Here is a 17,133-nt window from a genome sequence, read left to right on the forward strand (position 1 = left end):
CAGCCCTACTTTTTCCTTTAGTGGCAATTCCGAGGGATGCTGGAGCAGGTTTTTGAGGGGAGGGCGCTGGGAAATGAGTAGGGGGCGGGATATCCTGAGACAACAAGTTTGGCTGTATGGAGGGCCTACCGGCAGCGAGCCTGAGCTAGAACGCCGAGAGAAGGAGTACCGGAGAAGCCAAAGGAGGAAAAGAAGAGCGGCTGAAAGGATAACCCCGAGAAAGGGGGTGGAGAGGAGGCGGCCCCAGCGCCCCGGCCCCCGGCAGGTCGGCGGCCAATCCGCTGGGGGAAGGGGTGGAGAGTCGGCGGCTCCGGCGGAGAGAGGCCGAGGGGGGTGGGAAGTCGGCCGGGCTCGCACCGCCCTGGCCCCGCCCCCAGCCCTCGCCGCCGCCCGCGCCGCGCGCCGCCGCTGTCAATCAAGGGCGAGTCAGCCGGGCTCGGGCGGAGAGAGGAGCTGCTACGCCACAGCCCAGCGGCGGCCATTCGCGGAAAAAGAGGCAGAGCCTGTGCCAGCTACAGCCTCCTCCGAGCCACCGCGGGCGGGCGGGACCGGCCTCTCCTCCCGCCTCGCCCCCACCCCCACCCACCTCTATCCCTGTGTCTCCGTCTGAGGGTTTGTCCTGTTAATGCGGGATGAGCGGTACGTATTCTCCACCCCCCTCGGTCTCCTTCACCGCCTCCCTCCCTCCCTCCCTCCCCAGACCCTGCTCGGTTCTCCCCCCTCCCCCGGGGCCGCTGAGATGCTTTAAGGGGAGGAGGAGAGGAAGGGAGGGTATCAGGGGGAGGGAAGGAGGGTTGTGTTTTGTCTTAATGTCTGAGAGAGAACAACCTTCTGGGTGTTGCTCTGGAGCGGATGGGTCGGGTTTCAAACCACGTTTTGTGATATCCCCCTCCTCCCTTCCCTCCTTCTCCCCCACCCCCTGCCGGTGTGCGTGGATCGCGGGTTTATGGAGATTAATGTTCGGGGGGAGGGGAAGAGGAGGAGAGGGGGAAGACGAATAATAATAATCCTAATAACCTGTTGTCGTGGGGGGGGGGGTTGTTGCAGATCAGAAGAAGGAGGAGGAGGAGGAGGCGGCGGCGGCAGCAGCAGCAGCGGCGATGGCTACAGAAGGAGGGAAAACCTCTGAGCCAGAGAATAACAATAAAAAACCCAAAACCTCAGGCTCCCAGGTAAAAGCAAACATATAAAAAAATTCATCACGAAACGTAAGGGGAGAGAGGGAGTTATGTCCTTTAATTGCCCAGAACTGAAGAACAGAATACAAATGTTCATCCACTCAAAGCATCTTTCTGAGAGTGAGGAAGTTAAATTGTAAATTCATAAAGATTTCACATGTTTAAGGGATAACGTTGTTTAAAATTACATCAGGAACTCAGACCAGTAGAAAACGGTGTGTATTTTCCCAAGGGCATTTTGAGTTTATGAGAATATACTTTACAAAAGTTTCTTAGAAATTTCCTTTTATTTGAACTTTATATTACAGTATCTGTTTCCTTTTTTCCTCTATCTTCTTGCTCTTGTTACTATTTCTTTTTGATTTCTGTCATTGCCTAAGTAAGTTCTGAAATGTAGAGCTGTCAAAATAAATAAATAAATAAATAAATAAATAAACAAACAAACAAACCCCTTCCATCTACTGGCCTCCACTAAATCCGCCCACTTTTTTTTCCCCCTCTCCTTTATCATCTCATTTTTGGGTAGGACTCTCAGCCCTCTCCTCTGGCTTTACTGGCAGCTACTTGCAGCAAAATAGGGACTCCTGGTGAAAATCAAGCAACTGGACAACAACAAATTATTATAGATCCAAGCCAAGGATTGGTGCAACTTCAAAATCAACCACAACAGCTAGAACTGGTAACAACACAACTTGCTGGAAACACTTGGCAACTTGTTGCCTCCACTCCTCCTGCTTCAAAAGAAAATAACGTTTCTCAACCAGCTTCTAGTTCATCTAGTTCTTCCAGCAGTAATAACGGGAGTGCATCTCCTACAAAAACGAAATCAGGTAATTCTTCCGCCCCTGGTCAATTTCAAGTCATACAAGTACAAAATCCGAGTGGTAGTGTCCAGTACCAAGTGATTCCACAACTTCAGACAGTGGAAGGCCAGCAGATTCAAATCAATCCAGCTAGTAGTTCATCTCTACAGGATTTGCAGGGTCAAATCCAGCTCATTTCTGCAGGTAATAATCAAGCTATACTCACAGCTGCTAACAGGACAGCTTCTGGGAATATTCTTGCTCAAAACCTGGCAAATCAGACCGTTCCAGTCCAAATTAGACCTGGTGTTTCAATACCACTGCAATTACAGACCCTTCCTGGTACTCAGGCTCAAGTTGTAACAACCCTACCAATTAACATTGGAGGAGTGACTTTAGCTTTGCCAGTGATAAACAACGTGACTGCTGGAGGAGGGACTGGACAGGTTGGCCAGCCTGCTACTACTACTGATAGTGGGACTTCCAACGGGAGTCAGTTAGTTTCCACACCCACCACTACCACCGCTTCTGCCAGTACTATGCCGGAATCTCCCTCCTCCTCCACTACCTGCACAACCACTGCTTCGACGTCTCTGACAAGCAGTGACACGTTAGTGAGCTCAGCAGACACGGGCCAGTATGCAAGCACATCAGCCAGTAGTTCTGAACGCACTATTGAAGAATCTCAAACACCTGCTGCTACTGAGTCTGAAGCGCAGAGCTCCAGTCAGCTTCAGTCTAATGGAATACAGAACACACAGGATCAATCAAATTCTCTTCAGCAGGTGCAGATTGTAGGCCAGCCTATCTTACAGCAGATCCAGATCCAACAGCCTCAGCAACAGATTATTCAGGCTATTCCGCCACAGTCATTTCAACTTCAGTCAGGGCAGACAATTCAGACCATCCAGCAGCAGCCTTTGCAGAATGTTCAACTTCAAGCAGTAAATCCGACTCAGGTGCTTATCAGGGCTCCAACTTTAACACCTTCAGGGCAAATCAGTTGGCAAACTGTACAGGTTCAGAATATTCAGAGTCTTTCAAATTTGCAAGTTCAGAATGCTGGGTTATCCCAACAATTAACCATCACCCCAGTGTCTTCAAGTGGTGGCACAACCCTTGCTCAAATTGCTCCTGTGGCTGTTGCTGGTGCCCCAATAACTTTGAATACTGCCCAGCTTGCATCAGTGCCTAACCTTCAGACAGTGAGTGTTGCCAACCTGGGTGCTGCAGGTGTTCAAGTTCAAGGAGTTCCAGTTACAATCACTAGTGTTGCAGGTAAGTTACTACAGTCTTTTCTCTGTAAGATCCTTTCATACAGTTTTTAATAAGTTACTGCTTTTCTTTGCTAACTTAGATTTGAAGATCTCTGAAATGAACATAATCACAGGGAATCTAAAATGACAGGAATGTTAACTTCCGTAACTAGTCATCGTGTGACCCATTCGCGTCTGTACGTTTTAATGTTAGGTTGTAGAAGTTATATTTGTTAGACAGTTTTATAAACTTATTTTTCCATGGAGCAAAACTTCCTGATTAGAATCAAAATTGTCTTCTGTAATTTAGAGATATTTGAATACACTTGAACTCTTCAGAAAGAACTAATAAAAAAGATGTTAAAGATGTTTGTATCTTTAAAAGAAAGTAGGTTGAAAGTTGAATTAATACGTGGTTGTGAATCTGTTGAAGTTTTAATTCTGCTTTGTAATAAGTCTAACTTTTTCTTCAATTGCAAGTTATTTCTCATTCAGCATCTTGTTGCTCATGCTTTTGCGTTTTTTTTACAGTGTTGTTTTAAACTAGGTTTTGATGCAGTTTAGAGATACAGTTTTAAGTTGCAAATTGATTAATTTTTTATGTCTACTTTTCTGTTAAAACCAGCATTTTCTCAGGATTTTGTATTAGTAGTTATTCGCATATAAAATTGTATATAAATCTTATGGTTCTGTTATTTTTAGGCATTTTTTAGTGTGAAGTTGTTGAAAAGCAATTAAGAATGAAAATAGTAAAATGTCACTAACTTGAATTAATTGTAGTAAGGTCATTTTAAAAACCAATTATAAAGCAATTGTTTGTCATGTATGTAAAGAGATTTCTGAAGTATTTGCGAAACTAGACTTACTAAGTATTTTAAATTTTCTTGACTTGTCTTATTTTACCTAATACTTTTTATTTTCTAGTAATTAAACACTTTTTACTGATTCTGATTAGGTGCAAACCTACTTGTGGTTTTCATGCCTTTGATAGTGTCAGGTCTCTAGTTAAATATTTTTATGTTGATAATATGAATGAGCACATCACTTTTTAATGACCTTTCTAGAAATAAGTTTCAGAAAAATTATGCTAAACTGCTTGTTTTACAGTTAATACCTAAAGTAGTTGTATATATTTATGATTGGAAATTGCCAAATTGAGCTCTCTGGTCAGGAAGAATAGAGATTACATGTTATATTTAGATGCCCATAACCTCTAAACCAGATCTTTCCAGTAGAATTTTCTGTGATGAAGAAGTGTTGTACATCCTATCCAGTGTGTTAGCCACTAGCCATATGCAGCTGTTGAGCATTTAAAATGTGGCTAGTGCAACTGAAGAACTGAATTTTTAATTCATTTAATTTTAATTTAAATAGACACGTGACTAGTGGCTTTTGTATTGACAGGACAGTAACCTAATCAAAGAGTATTTTGAGTGTGGTAGTTTTCCCCCTAAAATTATTGCAGGACAATTATATAAATGTTTCTCTGTATTACAGTCCATAGATTGTTTTCTTCCTGTTCTTTTCGTAAACGTTGACAGTATCTTAAGTATTTCAGAAAAATATCTGTTTTTGGTGGATTGTTTGACAGTTTGCATTATCAAAGCAAAAGTTAGTTCACTTAAATTTTGATTTGCCTATTAAGCATTAGTTGTGAATTATGCTTAAGAGAATTGAGTAATTTATAAGTTAGGTCAGGAATAGTCAATTCTTCTGTACTCTCGTTGGTATCAGTTACAGCCCCTTGTCTATTATGAGGGTGAGTCATTGATACTAAGAGTATGATCTTCTGACCACCTAACTCAGATTTATTTGCATGTTGTATTATTATGAATGCAGCATCCACTTTCTGGAACTATAACTTTTGGGGGTGTGGTCATGGAATTTGCCTATCAGATAAACTTTCCAGGTCATTCTAAATTCTCGTTGAAATTTGAGAACCAAGGATCTAATCATTACTAGTGAGCCATAAAGCAAAATATGGAAGCAGATGGGTGTTGGACCTAGTTCATGTATGCCTCAAAGAATGGATTTTAATGACAAAAAGAATTTACAGTTTTTATTTCACAAGCATGTATTGACTAGCCACATGCTGAGTACTCCCAATAGGTATGTTTAGTCTTCCATTTTCTGGGTTTTTGGTGTTTTTTTTTTTTAAGAGTTTACATGATTTGAATGTCGCTTAAGTGTATAAGGAAATTTAAACTTTATGTAGTTGGATTTTTTTCTCTTGAAACCAAAGATTTTAAATTTTGTTGATGTTGAAGAGTTTATGTTCAAATAGATATGCTCAATCATTTTAAGAAGATAACCACGTTACAAAGATCAGAAATGTACCAATTTTTGCAAGTCAATGCAGTTCATCTGAGACTAGTTCATAGATTTTTATTTTTTTACTATAGTAGGTGCTTGCCAAATGTTTGCTGAATTAAGGCATAGAAGGTGATGGAAAAGACAGCAGTTTGGAATTGGGAGCAAGGCCTGGAGTGGTTTTAATGAAGCTGGTGAAATGGCTTTATTTTCATTAATGTCTTTTGGCTTTGAGTTTTTAAGACATCAACAGTAGACACCAGGTGCTTTACTCTCTCTACAAGAGGGAGAATGAGCAAAAAGTACCCACATATCCCTTTTATAAATGAGTCCTGTAAGTTCTGATCTTTTACTTTGTGTCCCCATTTACTTTTTGTTACTTTTTGACTGTTTCATATATCTATTTCCTTCCCCCAAATAGTATTGATTTTGTTTAATTTGTGGGGAAAATTTTTGCTCTAAATATTCATGACAGTTTTTACGAGGCTTGAAAAAATTTCTTAAAAAAAATTTTTTTTAATGTTTTATTTATTTTTGAGAGAGAGAGAGAGAGCAGGGGAGGGGCAGAGAGAGATGGAGACACAGAGCCCGTCGCAGGGCTTGAACTCATAAACTGCAAGATAATGACCTGAGCTGAAGCTGGATGCTTGACTGACTGAGCTACACAGGTGTCCCTTGAAAAAATTCTTAATAGTTGGCTTTGACAAAATGCAATGACTCAGTCAATACCCAGGGGCTAAAAGTTATCTGCCATCCATCCTCATGTCACTCTTGGAGATACGGGAAGGTTCTAGATGATACGGATAGGAAAAAAATTGGATAAGGTAGATAAAATGAAACTAGTTCTTGAGGCTAGGGAGCTTCATACTTGATTTTATGAAAAGAGAATGTTAGTGACAACTTAGGGGGAATCTCTTGCCATGGTATTGAATTCGACATAATGTGTTTCTGTGGTTTGGTCTCTCCTCTCAGAATCTTGACTTTCCAGGCTGAGTATCTAGCATTTAATTAGTTGGAATTATAGTAGGAACTAAGTACATGTTGCCCTTACATACTTATATACTTTGTTTCCTTGTTGGATTATGAGTTTGACTTTGACTGAAGGAAAAGCAGAAATCCCTTTTAAAGAGCACAGGTAACGAATCATTTTTCTGGTTTAAGAACGTCCTTTAACTAAGTGAGGAAAGTAAGATTTTTGTTCTAAAAGGACTACCAGTTTGCACAGTGTGCTCAGGTAGCCAAAGAGCCCTAGGTAAAATGAACATTAGGAGTTACACCTTCTTAAACAATTTAGAACATGTAGGGACCATTGATACCTAAATCTGTAATTAACTTGCATTGGCTAGTGACTTTCTTTGGTTTTGGCCTTAATTGGCCAAAGAACCTGTGTTTGCTTGATGGATGGATATTTCTTGGCAATGTTAGTGGTAATTAACATTTTAAGGCTAATACACAAAGGAAGTTCAAACTTGAAGATAAGATGTTGCTGGCCCTTTAAGAACTTGACTCTCCAACCTTCCTTTACCTTTTTGGATTTAACGTATGAAACCTGGGGATCATCAATGGGAAGGCCAGTTCTTCATAATTAGGGAAAATGGGGGCCAAAGAAAAGAATTGATTTATATATATTTAATTTGGAAACTTAATCTAGTACAATCAACTTTTTTTTAAATGTTTATTTATTTTGAGAGAGAGAGAATGTAGGGACAGGGGGAGTTGGCAGAGAGAGAGAGAGAGAAAGAGAAGAGAAGAGAAGACGAGAGAAGACGAGAGAAGAAGAGAGAGAATCCTAAGTAGGCTCAGCACTTGTCAGGGCAGAGCCCAAAGTGGGGCTCCATCCCACAACCCTGAGATCGTGACCTGAGCCAAACTTAAGAGTCAGTTGTTTAAGCCACTGAGTCACTCAGGTACCCACACCATACTTTTTTATAGAGGTACTAAAAGTAGAAATTGACTTGAAGTTTAATACTAATATTTCTTTTGCTATTCTATTAATTTGGATTTTCTTAGTAGGCATCTTAATCTATACACGTGTTATACTTGTATACGGATTTATAAACATATATACATATTTGTGTGTAGAGCTATACGTATGCCTGCTGTGTTTGGTTGTTAATTTTTGGGGGGTTTTTTTGTTTTGTTTTTTTTTTAGAAAGTCAGGTTTGCTTTTCTAATTTTATTTCTCTAAAATCTTCTAGTACTGTTTGTTACATGTAGAATTCATTATGAAGAACTTACATCTTGTACCCTGTACAAGTGATTTCGGTTCTGAATTACCAAGTTGATTTTACCCATTAGATAACATATAGCATGACCTTTAAGATTTGTTGATGATGACATAACAACATCATTGCCAATTTTTAAGTTCTTCATGGAAGATGAAAAGGTATCCAGTGTAGAGCCGCGTTAATTTTTAAAAGGGCATCTTTTAGGATATTTCAGAATAGAGGGGGGTGCAAGGGAAGATAGAGTTTTAATTATCTTTTTTTTTTTTTAATTTTTGTAACGTTTATTTATTTTTGAGAGAGAGAGAGACAGAGAGACAGAGCATGATGGAGGAGGGGCAGAAAGAGAAGGAGACACAGAATCCGAAGCAGACTGCAGGCTCCGAGCTGTCAGCACAGAGCCTGATGCGGGGCTCCAACTCACAGACTATGAGATCATGACCTGAGCCAAAGTCAGATGCCCAACTGACTGAGCCACCCAGGCACCCCAATTATCTCCTTTTTGAATCTGAATCAGGAAACCTATAATAAGTCATACTTAAGGAATATTGGAGTAGGCATAAAAGCAAGTTGAAGAGAAGGAAAAGAAGGCTTGATTAAGAAAGAAGATAGGGGGAAAGTGCTATACATAGATCTCATAGAAATAACATAGATTTACAAGATGGTAGAATTTTAGTTTGAAAGGATCTTTGATGTTATTGCTTACCAGTTGTAGCCATTGGATATCACTGCTAAAGTCTATTTATAAAGGGATTTTGTATTTTTCTGTTACAAGTGAAAGCAGAAATAGGCTTTCAGAAGTTTCACAGTCCTACATTAAGTATTTGGGGATGACATAGTAAGAATTGACAGTGAAAGGGGGAACCTGGCCTGATACCAAACCATACTTTTATGTGGGCTTTTCTGTACTCTCTTGATTTAGTTACAATTGGATGTTCATAATGCCTGTCAGTTTGCTACCTAATAAATGAGCAGATTGTGGCAAAGGGAAACCTGTTGAACCACAAATTGCTTATGTATGTGTGTGGTGAGATAAAGGCTTAATGAAACCATAATTAAGGTAACTTAAAGATAATTGAGCATCTCTCCCCTACCCTCACTCCTTAGTGGTATTTTAGAAATGAGGAAACTGAAGCCCAGAAAAGTTGAATGACTTTCTTGTACTTTTGGGCAAAGTGAGCACTAGAATCTTTTTTTTTTTTTTTTTTCAACATTTTTTATTTATTTTTGGGACAGAGAGAGACAGAGCATGAACGGGGGAGGGGCAGAGAGAGAGGGAGACACAGAATCGGAAACAGGCTCCAGGCTCCGAGCCATCAGCCCAGAGCCTGATGCGGGGCTCGAACTCACGGACCGCGAGATCGTGACCTGGCTGAAGTCAGACGCTTAACCGACTGCGCCACCCAGGCGCCCCTGAGCACTAGAATCTTGACTGCTGCTCTAGTTGTCTTTCTGCTCTATTGCTGGCTTTGTTATTCAAATCTTTTGCTAGTGAGTAAATATAGTTGAAGTTTAGGGACCAGAGATGGAGAGTATCTAGCTTGACTTTGTGTTCTCCCAGATAGGTTTTGTCTGTTGTCACTGGATATTTAGCTTTAGTATACTGAATAGAGTGTTGGTAAAAAGCACAATTCTGTAGGTTGCCTTGTTAATGAGCTTAATGTTGGAATTTTAGTCGCATTGTTTTGTACTTTCTTGAAAGAGCAAATTCAGAACTAAAGAGATTGGTAAACTGTATATGTAGGTTAAGCAAATCCTCAGGCTGTCAAGCTACTGTATCGATTTAAAAACAAATTTTTTTTTAGTATATTTATTTTGAGAGAGAGAGAGAGAGGGAGAGCACAAGCAGGGGAGGGGCAGAGAGAAGGAGAGACAGAATCCCAAGCAGACTCCACACCATCAACACAGAGCCCAATGCTGGGGGCTCAAACTCATGAACCCAAGATCATGACCTGAGCTGAGCTTAGAGTCGGATGCTTAACCGACTGAGCCACCCAGGTGCCTCTGTTTTTGTTTTTTTTTTTTTTTTTAAATGAGACTTGTGGAGGAATAAAACAAACATTTATTGTTTACCTTAGAGCTTGTTAGGTGCTAGGTTAGGTATTTTATATTATTTCATTAAAATCCTCAATATCTTTGTAAGCTGGTCTGATTGTGCCCATTTTACAGATAGCCTCATGAGTTTTAATTTCTTTAAGAAAATTTGCCATCCAGGGTGCCTGGGTGGCTCAGTAGGTTAAGTGTCCAACTTTGCTTTAGGTCATGATCTTCTTTTCCTGGGTTCCGGCCTGTGTCAGGCTCTGTGCTGACAGTTCAGAGCCTGGAGCCTGCTTCAGATTCTGTCTCTCTCTCTGCCCCTCCCACACTGGCACTTTCTCTCTCTCTCTCTCTCTCTCTCTCACTCTGTTTCCCACAAATAAACATTAAAAAAAAAAAAAAAAAAAAACCAAAAAGAAAAAATTTGCCCTAGTGGTAGAGCCATGATTTAAAATCATCTATTGGTTCCGAGTCTTTTGTTTAGGAGACATAAGATAAAAGGATATGTTCAGAGGTGAAGGCTATTTTTTTATCCTTTTGTGTCTGTAGGTAAACTTAAGACCTGTAAAGGGTAAGTGGTTTTGAAAATTGAAATGCTGACTCTGCAGTTAAAGTTTCTTCTAGCTCTAACATTCTGTAGCATGGACAGATAATTATGACTAAAAGTAGTAAAAGAAATGGTGAATAGAAACTAGTGTGGCTGTGTGGAGACCTTGTTGTTAAACTCAGATTTTAAAATAGTATACGTGGAAGGTAGAAGGAAGGACAAAGGATTCAGAATGAAAACAAAGAGGGGCACCTGGGTGGCTCAGTTGGTTAAGTGTCCAGCTTCAGCTCAGGTCATGATCTTGTGGTTCGTGGGTTCAAGCCCTGCGTCGGGCTCTGTGCTGACAGCTCAGAACCTGGAGCCTGTTTTGGATTCTGTGTCTCCCTCGCTTACACTCTGCCTCTCTCTCTCTCTCTTTCTCTTTCTCTTTCAAAATTATGTAAATAAACATTAAAAGAAAAGAATGAAAACAAAGAGCAGCTTGACATTTTAAGAATAATGTCAGGAAAGCAGAAACTCATAATAAAGTAGGCTTTTAAAATAATTTTAAACAACTTGTAGGGCTTCAGATCACAGCAAAAGACGCGTATTGCCTGAGCAAAATGATGTAATATGGAGAAAAGACAGCTGCTGGGCTGTGCTTCTGTCAACCAGCAAGAAAAATTCAGTTCCAGCTAAAATAACTGGACCTGTATTCACTGAGATTATTTGTGCAAAGTTAGTGAGTAGATAAGGGACATTTGTTTGCTTTTTGGAAGTTAGAATGATCCAGATAAATGCCATCCTAGGATCAGAAGGAACTTTCAAATTCAGTTTCAGGCCAGTATCAGTAACTTAAAAATTATGCACATGGAAAAATTGAGCATGAATAAGCACCTCACTGTTTGAAAACATTCTATAGTGCAAACAGATGAGTTTGATAACATCTTTAACAAAGGCCCTGAGTGAATTATCCAGTAGTTGGCTTCTGAGCATTTAAAAAAGAATTCAGGGATCATGGGGAACCCATATGGCTTCACTAAGAAACTAGGTTTATGTATTCTTTTGCTAAGGTTTTCAGATGAGTATAGAAAAGAAATAATGCTGCCACAATATATTTTGATTTCAGCATTGATAGTCATGATGTCTTTAAAGGCTCATTCATACCTGGTTTCTCAATTGTATGAGAAATGATTGTCTATTTCAGTAGACGTCCTTGGTATTATGGCATAGGTTTCTATCCTCGATACAATCCTGTTAAGTATTTTTTTTCAAATACTGTACTGAAGGATGGCCTATTTAATTAAAGATGAGGCAAAGCTGGGAGACTTTGCTAATAATTACGATGGGGATAGACTTGAGATTCGAACTGATCTTAATAGTCTGGAATGCTGGGTCAGAATTAGCAAGATAAATACAACAGATCCTCTGTTTAAAAGGGTAGGGGAAATTGTGTACCTACAAGATGAAAAACCTAGGTTGACTGCAGGACATGTGAAGGTGATTTGGGATTTATTGGCTTGATATGAATCAAGAGTAGAGTAAAGCTCCTCCTTTACTTTGTGTTTGTCAGACCATTTCTGCAATATTGTGTGCTTTGCTAGTTGTGGCACATTTTAAATGGACACTGACAAACTGGCAAGCGTATCAGAAGGGATTCCTGGAATGCAGGGTGCGGAAAACATTTCACACTAGCAATCATTGAAGAGTGGGGGGTTTTATTGTTAAAACAAGAGGAACTGTGACTGCTGTCTTTCGATATAGGAAAAGTTTTTTTTGTTGTTGTTTTTTAATCTGTTTTGTTTGACCCTTGGAAATCAATAGAAGAATATGTCTATATACACAAGTGGACTAGTGCTGTAAAGTAATGGAATGGTTTGTTTCATGAAGTAGTGACCTTCCTGTATTAAAGGCTGGATGTCCATGTCAGAGATAGTGCAGAATGTAGAAGAATTTCTTGCATGGGAAGTTTGATTAGGTAAACTGCAAGTCTTCTAAAATTGAAGATTCTATGAATATTTGATTATGTGGTCCTATTCTGGGTACTTCCATCCAGCATATGGTGAGAATTCTCTGGAAGTCTTAGTTAAACTTACATGACTGACCAAGTATTTAAGGATTTTAGAGGGTGGGGGTTGAGGGTCACATTTATCATTTTTCTTATTACAGAGGGAGTATAATTAAGGTGAATTCTCTTAAGCAATAAATATAATATTTTACTTCATAAATAGATTTCTGTTCTTCATTGTTAGACTTACTGCACTCTAAGATGTTTTTCTGTTATTTGCACTTTTATTTGGTGACCGCAAAGCATTAGTATTTTAAACATGTACTTTGTCGTCCAACATTGAATTTGTAGTTAGGATATTTCATCTCAGTAGCTCTTTAGCCATGTTTAGTCATGTTTCTGATACTGTCACTTTAGTACCAACAATGTGATTACTTTAGTGGAATTGGAGAGCATTTGGAAAATTAAGATCCTAATAAAGTTCAAACTCTGGATGCACTTACAACTTCGACTTTATTAATTTACCCAATGGAGTGAACAGATCCAGTAGGTCTTTCTTTTTGGCTCAGAATATCTAGCACATAGGTGTTTAAAAAAAAAAAAAAAAGATTCAGGGGTACTTGGGTGGCTCAGTCGATTAAAACATCCGACTTCGGTTCAGGTCATGATCTCGTGGTCTGTGAGTTTGAGCCCGTTGTGGGGCTCTGTGCTGACAGCTCGGAGCCTGGAGCCTGCTTTGGATTCTGCGTCTCCCTCTCTCTCTGCCCCTCACCCCGCTCATGCTCTGTCTCTCTCGCTCTCAAAAATAAATAAACATAAGAAAAAATTTTTAAAAATTATGCAGAAAATACTAAATCCATCAGGCAAGATCACTGTGCGTTGAAATATTTTCACGTCAAGATAAAATCACAGTTTTCCACAACCCATTGCTAAAATAAAGAGGAAAAAGACTTCAAAAAAATTATTTGAGACTTGAGACTCTTTTAAATAGAGAAAGTGTTACTTGAGATATATGAAGGTTCTCTTTTCCTTAGGTACAATAATAAAGTTAGGAGTAGCGATTATCTGTTTCATGAGTGGTGTGGTGTAAGTAGTAGTTTTATTGCTGCAGACATCAGTACTGAGAGGCTTCCTAGAGCACAGGTATTTTGTGTTCCAGGTGCTATTCAGGTGTGGCCCAAAGAGGAGACACAGGAGAGGCACAGGAAAAAAAGTTTATTATGCTCACATGTCCTAGAGAGACTGTCACTGTACACTGAGAGGGGATCACACGGGAGGGGAGACCAAGGGAGCTGGCTCAGCCAAGCAGGTGGGGAGCAGAGAGAGCGAGGACCCATGGGCAGATGCTTTTCTTGGGTGGTCAGGATGGAGTACATAAGAAAAGGCATGAGGGCATTTCATCTAAATGTTACTAGGTCCCAGTCAGGGGAAGGTAGGAAGGGAAACTCAAGGCAGGGGCCACCCCCTTATCACCCTGCCTGGGCAGGGTGCTCACAGCCTGCTTGAGGAGATGTGCAGGCAGCAGGAAAACATTTTAAAATTTATAATACAACAGGACCAAGAATTAGAACTCTCACATTTTTGCTTGGGTGCTGCTCCCCATTAGCTTTTCCATCCTGGACAAACATGTTATAATTGGAGTTTTGTTCCTTTTCTCATTTGTAAAACGGTCGTATTAATTCCTTCGCTTTTTACCTGGTAGAGTTGCAAAGATAAGATGACATAATAGGTACAAAAAAGCTTAACTATTATGAAGAAAACTATACCGTTGACCCTTAAACAGCATCCGGCTTAGAAGTGCTGACCCCACACAGTCGAAAATTTGCATATAACTTTTGACTCCCCCACAACTTAACTACTGATAACCTACTGTTGAGTGGAAGACTTAGTTACAACATCAACAGAGTCACTTAACACATATTTTTTATGTTGTATGTATGATATACTGTATTCTTAAGCCAGAGAAAATGTTATTAAGAAAATCATAAGGAAGAGAAAATACATTTATAGTGCTGAATTTATTGAAAACATCTGCGTGTAAGTGGACTCGTGCAGTTTAAATCCATGTCGTTCAAGGGTCAACTATATATGAAAGTTGGAAGTTGCTAAAGTCTCTATTCTCATCCACTTGAATGTGAAGTAGTAAAGTGGGAGAATGAGTAGTTTTTGATACGGATATTAGCTGGAGTTAAATATCAGATGCAGATAAGAAAGTTGTATAAAAGGAATATCAGAAACCTTTGCAGTGCAACTAAGGATGGAGAGAGGTGTATCTATAGGTGGAAAAAAAAGCAGTATGTTAATTGTATGAGATCTAAGTGCTGCATGCTCAGTCTGTGTTAGACTCCGAAAGTATTCACCTGTCTTAAAAGGATGCTCATGTTGGGGAGGTGAGGCTTACATTCATGAAACAATTACAGGGCAATTTACAGTTGCATATGAGAGTTTATCCTTCAATACTAGGTTTTGAGATCTGGAAAACAAGTTTTGAGAGCTCAGAGACAAGTGAAATCAGTGGATTGGAGTAAACGAGGAAGGCTTTCGGTGTTGAAGATAGGTCTTGAACCAGGCCTCGAAGATTGGTTTGGAAAGTGGACGTTTGAGACTGACGATAGAGAAGTGAAGACAGAGGTGTCTTGAGCCAAGCGGCTGAACTTGAAAAGCATAAAGCACTCACATGGAGGCGTGTGGCTAACACAGCGAGTGGCATTCCCTCATCTGTGCTCCATCCGTCTGTGCTCCATCGCAGCCAGCCGTCTCACAGAGAGGCTCAAGGTATGCCACGTGAGCGGCCTGCCACCTCTGCTTCAGAGAAGTTGTGTGTTTGTTGGACTGTTTCCTAACATTTAGTTGAAGAAGGGACTCTGCCAAAATAATACTAAAAGTTAGTTTCAAAAACGTGAATCTTCTAGGTGAAAGCGATTGAATGGAAAGATTTAGGAAGCAAATGATACTATTAAAGTGTTTCTCTCTAGGTGAAAGTGTGGAAAAGTTAGGAGCCCAGGAGAAAGTACGTCGTTGGGGTAATTTAGTCATGAATTCACAGTGGCCTTTAGAAGGACTGTGGCAGTGAAGTTGCTTAATACAAAACACAGGTTGTCAAACTTCCCTTTAATACAGAGAATGTTGACCTGAAAGAAGTGGTAACAGGTTAGGTAAAAACATCAGATTTGCTGGTTCTTTTTCTCTGTTCTGTATCAAGTATCGTAATAGGCATTGAGAAACTGAAGATGAAGTGAGACATGTTTGATGCTCTCACAGAATATATGATCTCTTGCAGGGACATACTGTATTTTATTTCTTTGCTGCCAAAACATACTTTTTTTTTTTTTTTTTTTTTTTTTAACATTTCAACGTCTTCAAAATTGAAATGTACCTTACAGTCAAAGGCATGTTATAATTAGTGGAATCTTTTTTTCCTTACAATCCTTGCATCTTAGAGACAATAGAATGTGATGAATATATAGTTAATTTAATTACAACATGGCATTTGGCTAATAAAGGCTATGAGTGAGGTTGTAGAAGCCCACAGGAAAGAAACACTAGTTCTGCTTTCTTCTAGGGTTCTGGAAATGTTTTTATGGAGAGGGTTATAACTGAGCTGGGCCCTAATGGATTACTAAAATTTTGCCAGGTCAGGTTGAGGAGGGCCATTGTAGGTTATGTTGGATTTTACATGCAGTTTGGAAATTGATTTAAGGAGTTTTCTACAAATGTTGCAAACTTCAGACTGGGATCAAGAAATGTTAACATACATAAAGTTGAATTGTAAACTTCCTGTGGGCAGAAGCTGTGTCTTATATGGTATTTTTCTGCTTACGTATTGATGGATATCGTTTGGTACATTAAAATCCTGATACTAAACTAGGGGGAAGGAGAACTTTGATTTCATAGGAGAATGAGATCGATAGGTCCTTGGAATAGATTCAAGATGCATACTTAAAAAAGGAACAAGAGAGTTACGATCATAAAAGGAAAAGTGGTTAGTAAAATGAAACAAAAGGAACTCACATCTGATTGTTTCCTGTGTTTTGGTAGACAATTGCAGGTGAGAATCTTAGCAATGAGGGCAGTTTTGAGGAGAATCCAAAAGTGCTTACAGTTTACGGGTTGTTTCTGTCCCCCTGAATTTATTATGTTCCTCTGAATTAATAATACGGCCAGAGAGAGTTTAGTACAGTTCTGTAAATAATGAGTCAAGTCACCATAGCTTTTTGTTCACAGAAGCGGAGCTGCTTTTGCACAGGAGTATAGGAACCAGATAGTGATCTGTGCTGTGGTAAGTGGGTACCTATGCCTGGCGTGGGAGTGGGAGAGGGGGCGGAAAATCCTTGTTTCGTTGTAGTTGAGGATGTCTAGGCCAACGAGTTCAGGAAGAAGAGGGAAGAAGAAAAGGGTAGATGCAGATGATGACAAATACTAATTGAATTTATATAGGAGAAATGCTTCTACTTAAAGTGGTTTTTAAATCTTCTGCATTTTCCCTTATATTTAAATCTACATATGAACCAATTGGAGACTTTAACATTCGACAGATTATTTGTCATAAATACTACAAATTATGATAATGTGCTTGTTGAAGCAGTAATATGATTTTATCATAGTTGTGATTTAATTAATGAAGTTTTATAAAGTTAAATCTCATTGAATTTTTATTTCTAGAATTTCTGTCATCTTTTGTTCTCATTGGCAGGATGTCAGTACCTATATTGATTTTAATGGTAGGGCAGGTAAATGGTTCTGGTAACCTCTTGATAGGCTTTCATCCATTTCATGGCTTCTCTGCTGGG

General features: G+C 39.5%; 1 protein-coding gene across 1 annotated transcript in view; it reads left to right on the forward strand.

Annotated features, from left to right (window-relative positions):
- Positions 1-435: 435 nt before the first annotated feature.
- SP4 (Sp4 transcription factor) overlaps positions 436-17,133 on the forward strand; it is an 82,746-nt gene continuing 66,048 nt past the window's right edge. Inside the window, exons 1-3 of the mRNA XM_049641603.1 lie at positions 436-639; positions 1,048-1,172; positions 1,705-3,259. Coding sequence (XP_049497560.1) covers positions 633-639; positions 1,048-1,172; positions 1,705-3,259 — 1,687 coding nt within the window. The 5' untranslated portion in view covers positions 436-632. The remainder of the gene's footprint in view (positions 640-1,047; positions 1,173-1,704; positions 3,260-17,133) is intronic.

Source organism: Panthera uncia, chromosome A2 (assembly GCF_023721935.1).
Source record: "Panthera uncia isolate 11264 chromosome A2, Puncia_PCG_1.0, whole genome shotgun sequence".
Taxonomy (NCBI): Eukaryota; Metazoa; Chordata; class Mammalia; order Carnivora; family Felidae; genus Panthera; species Panthera uncia.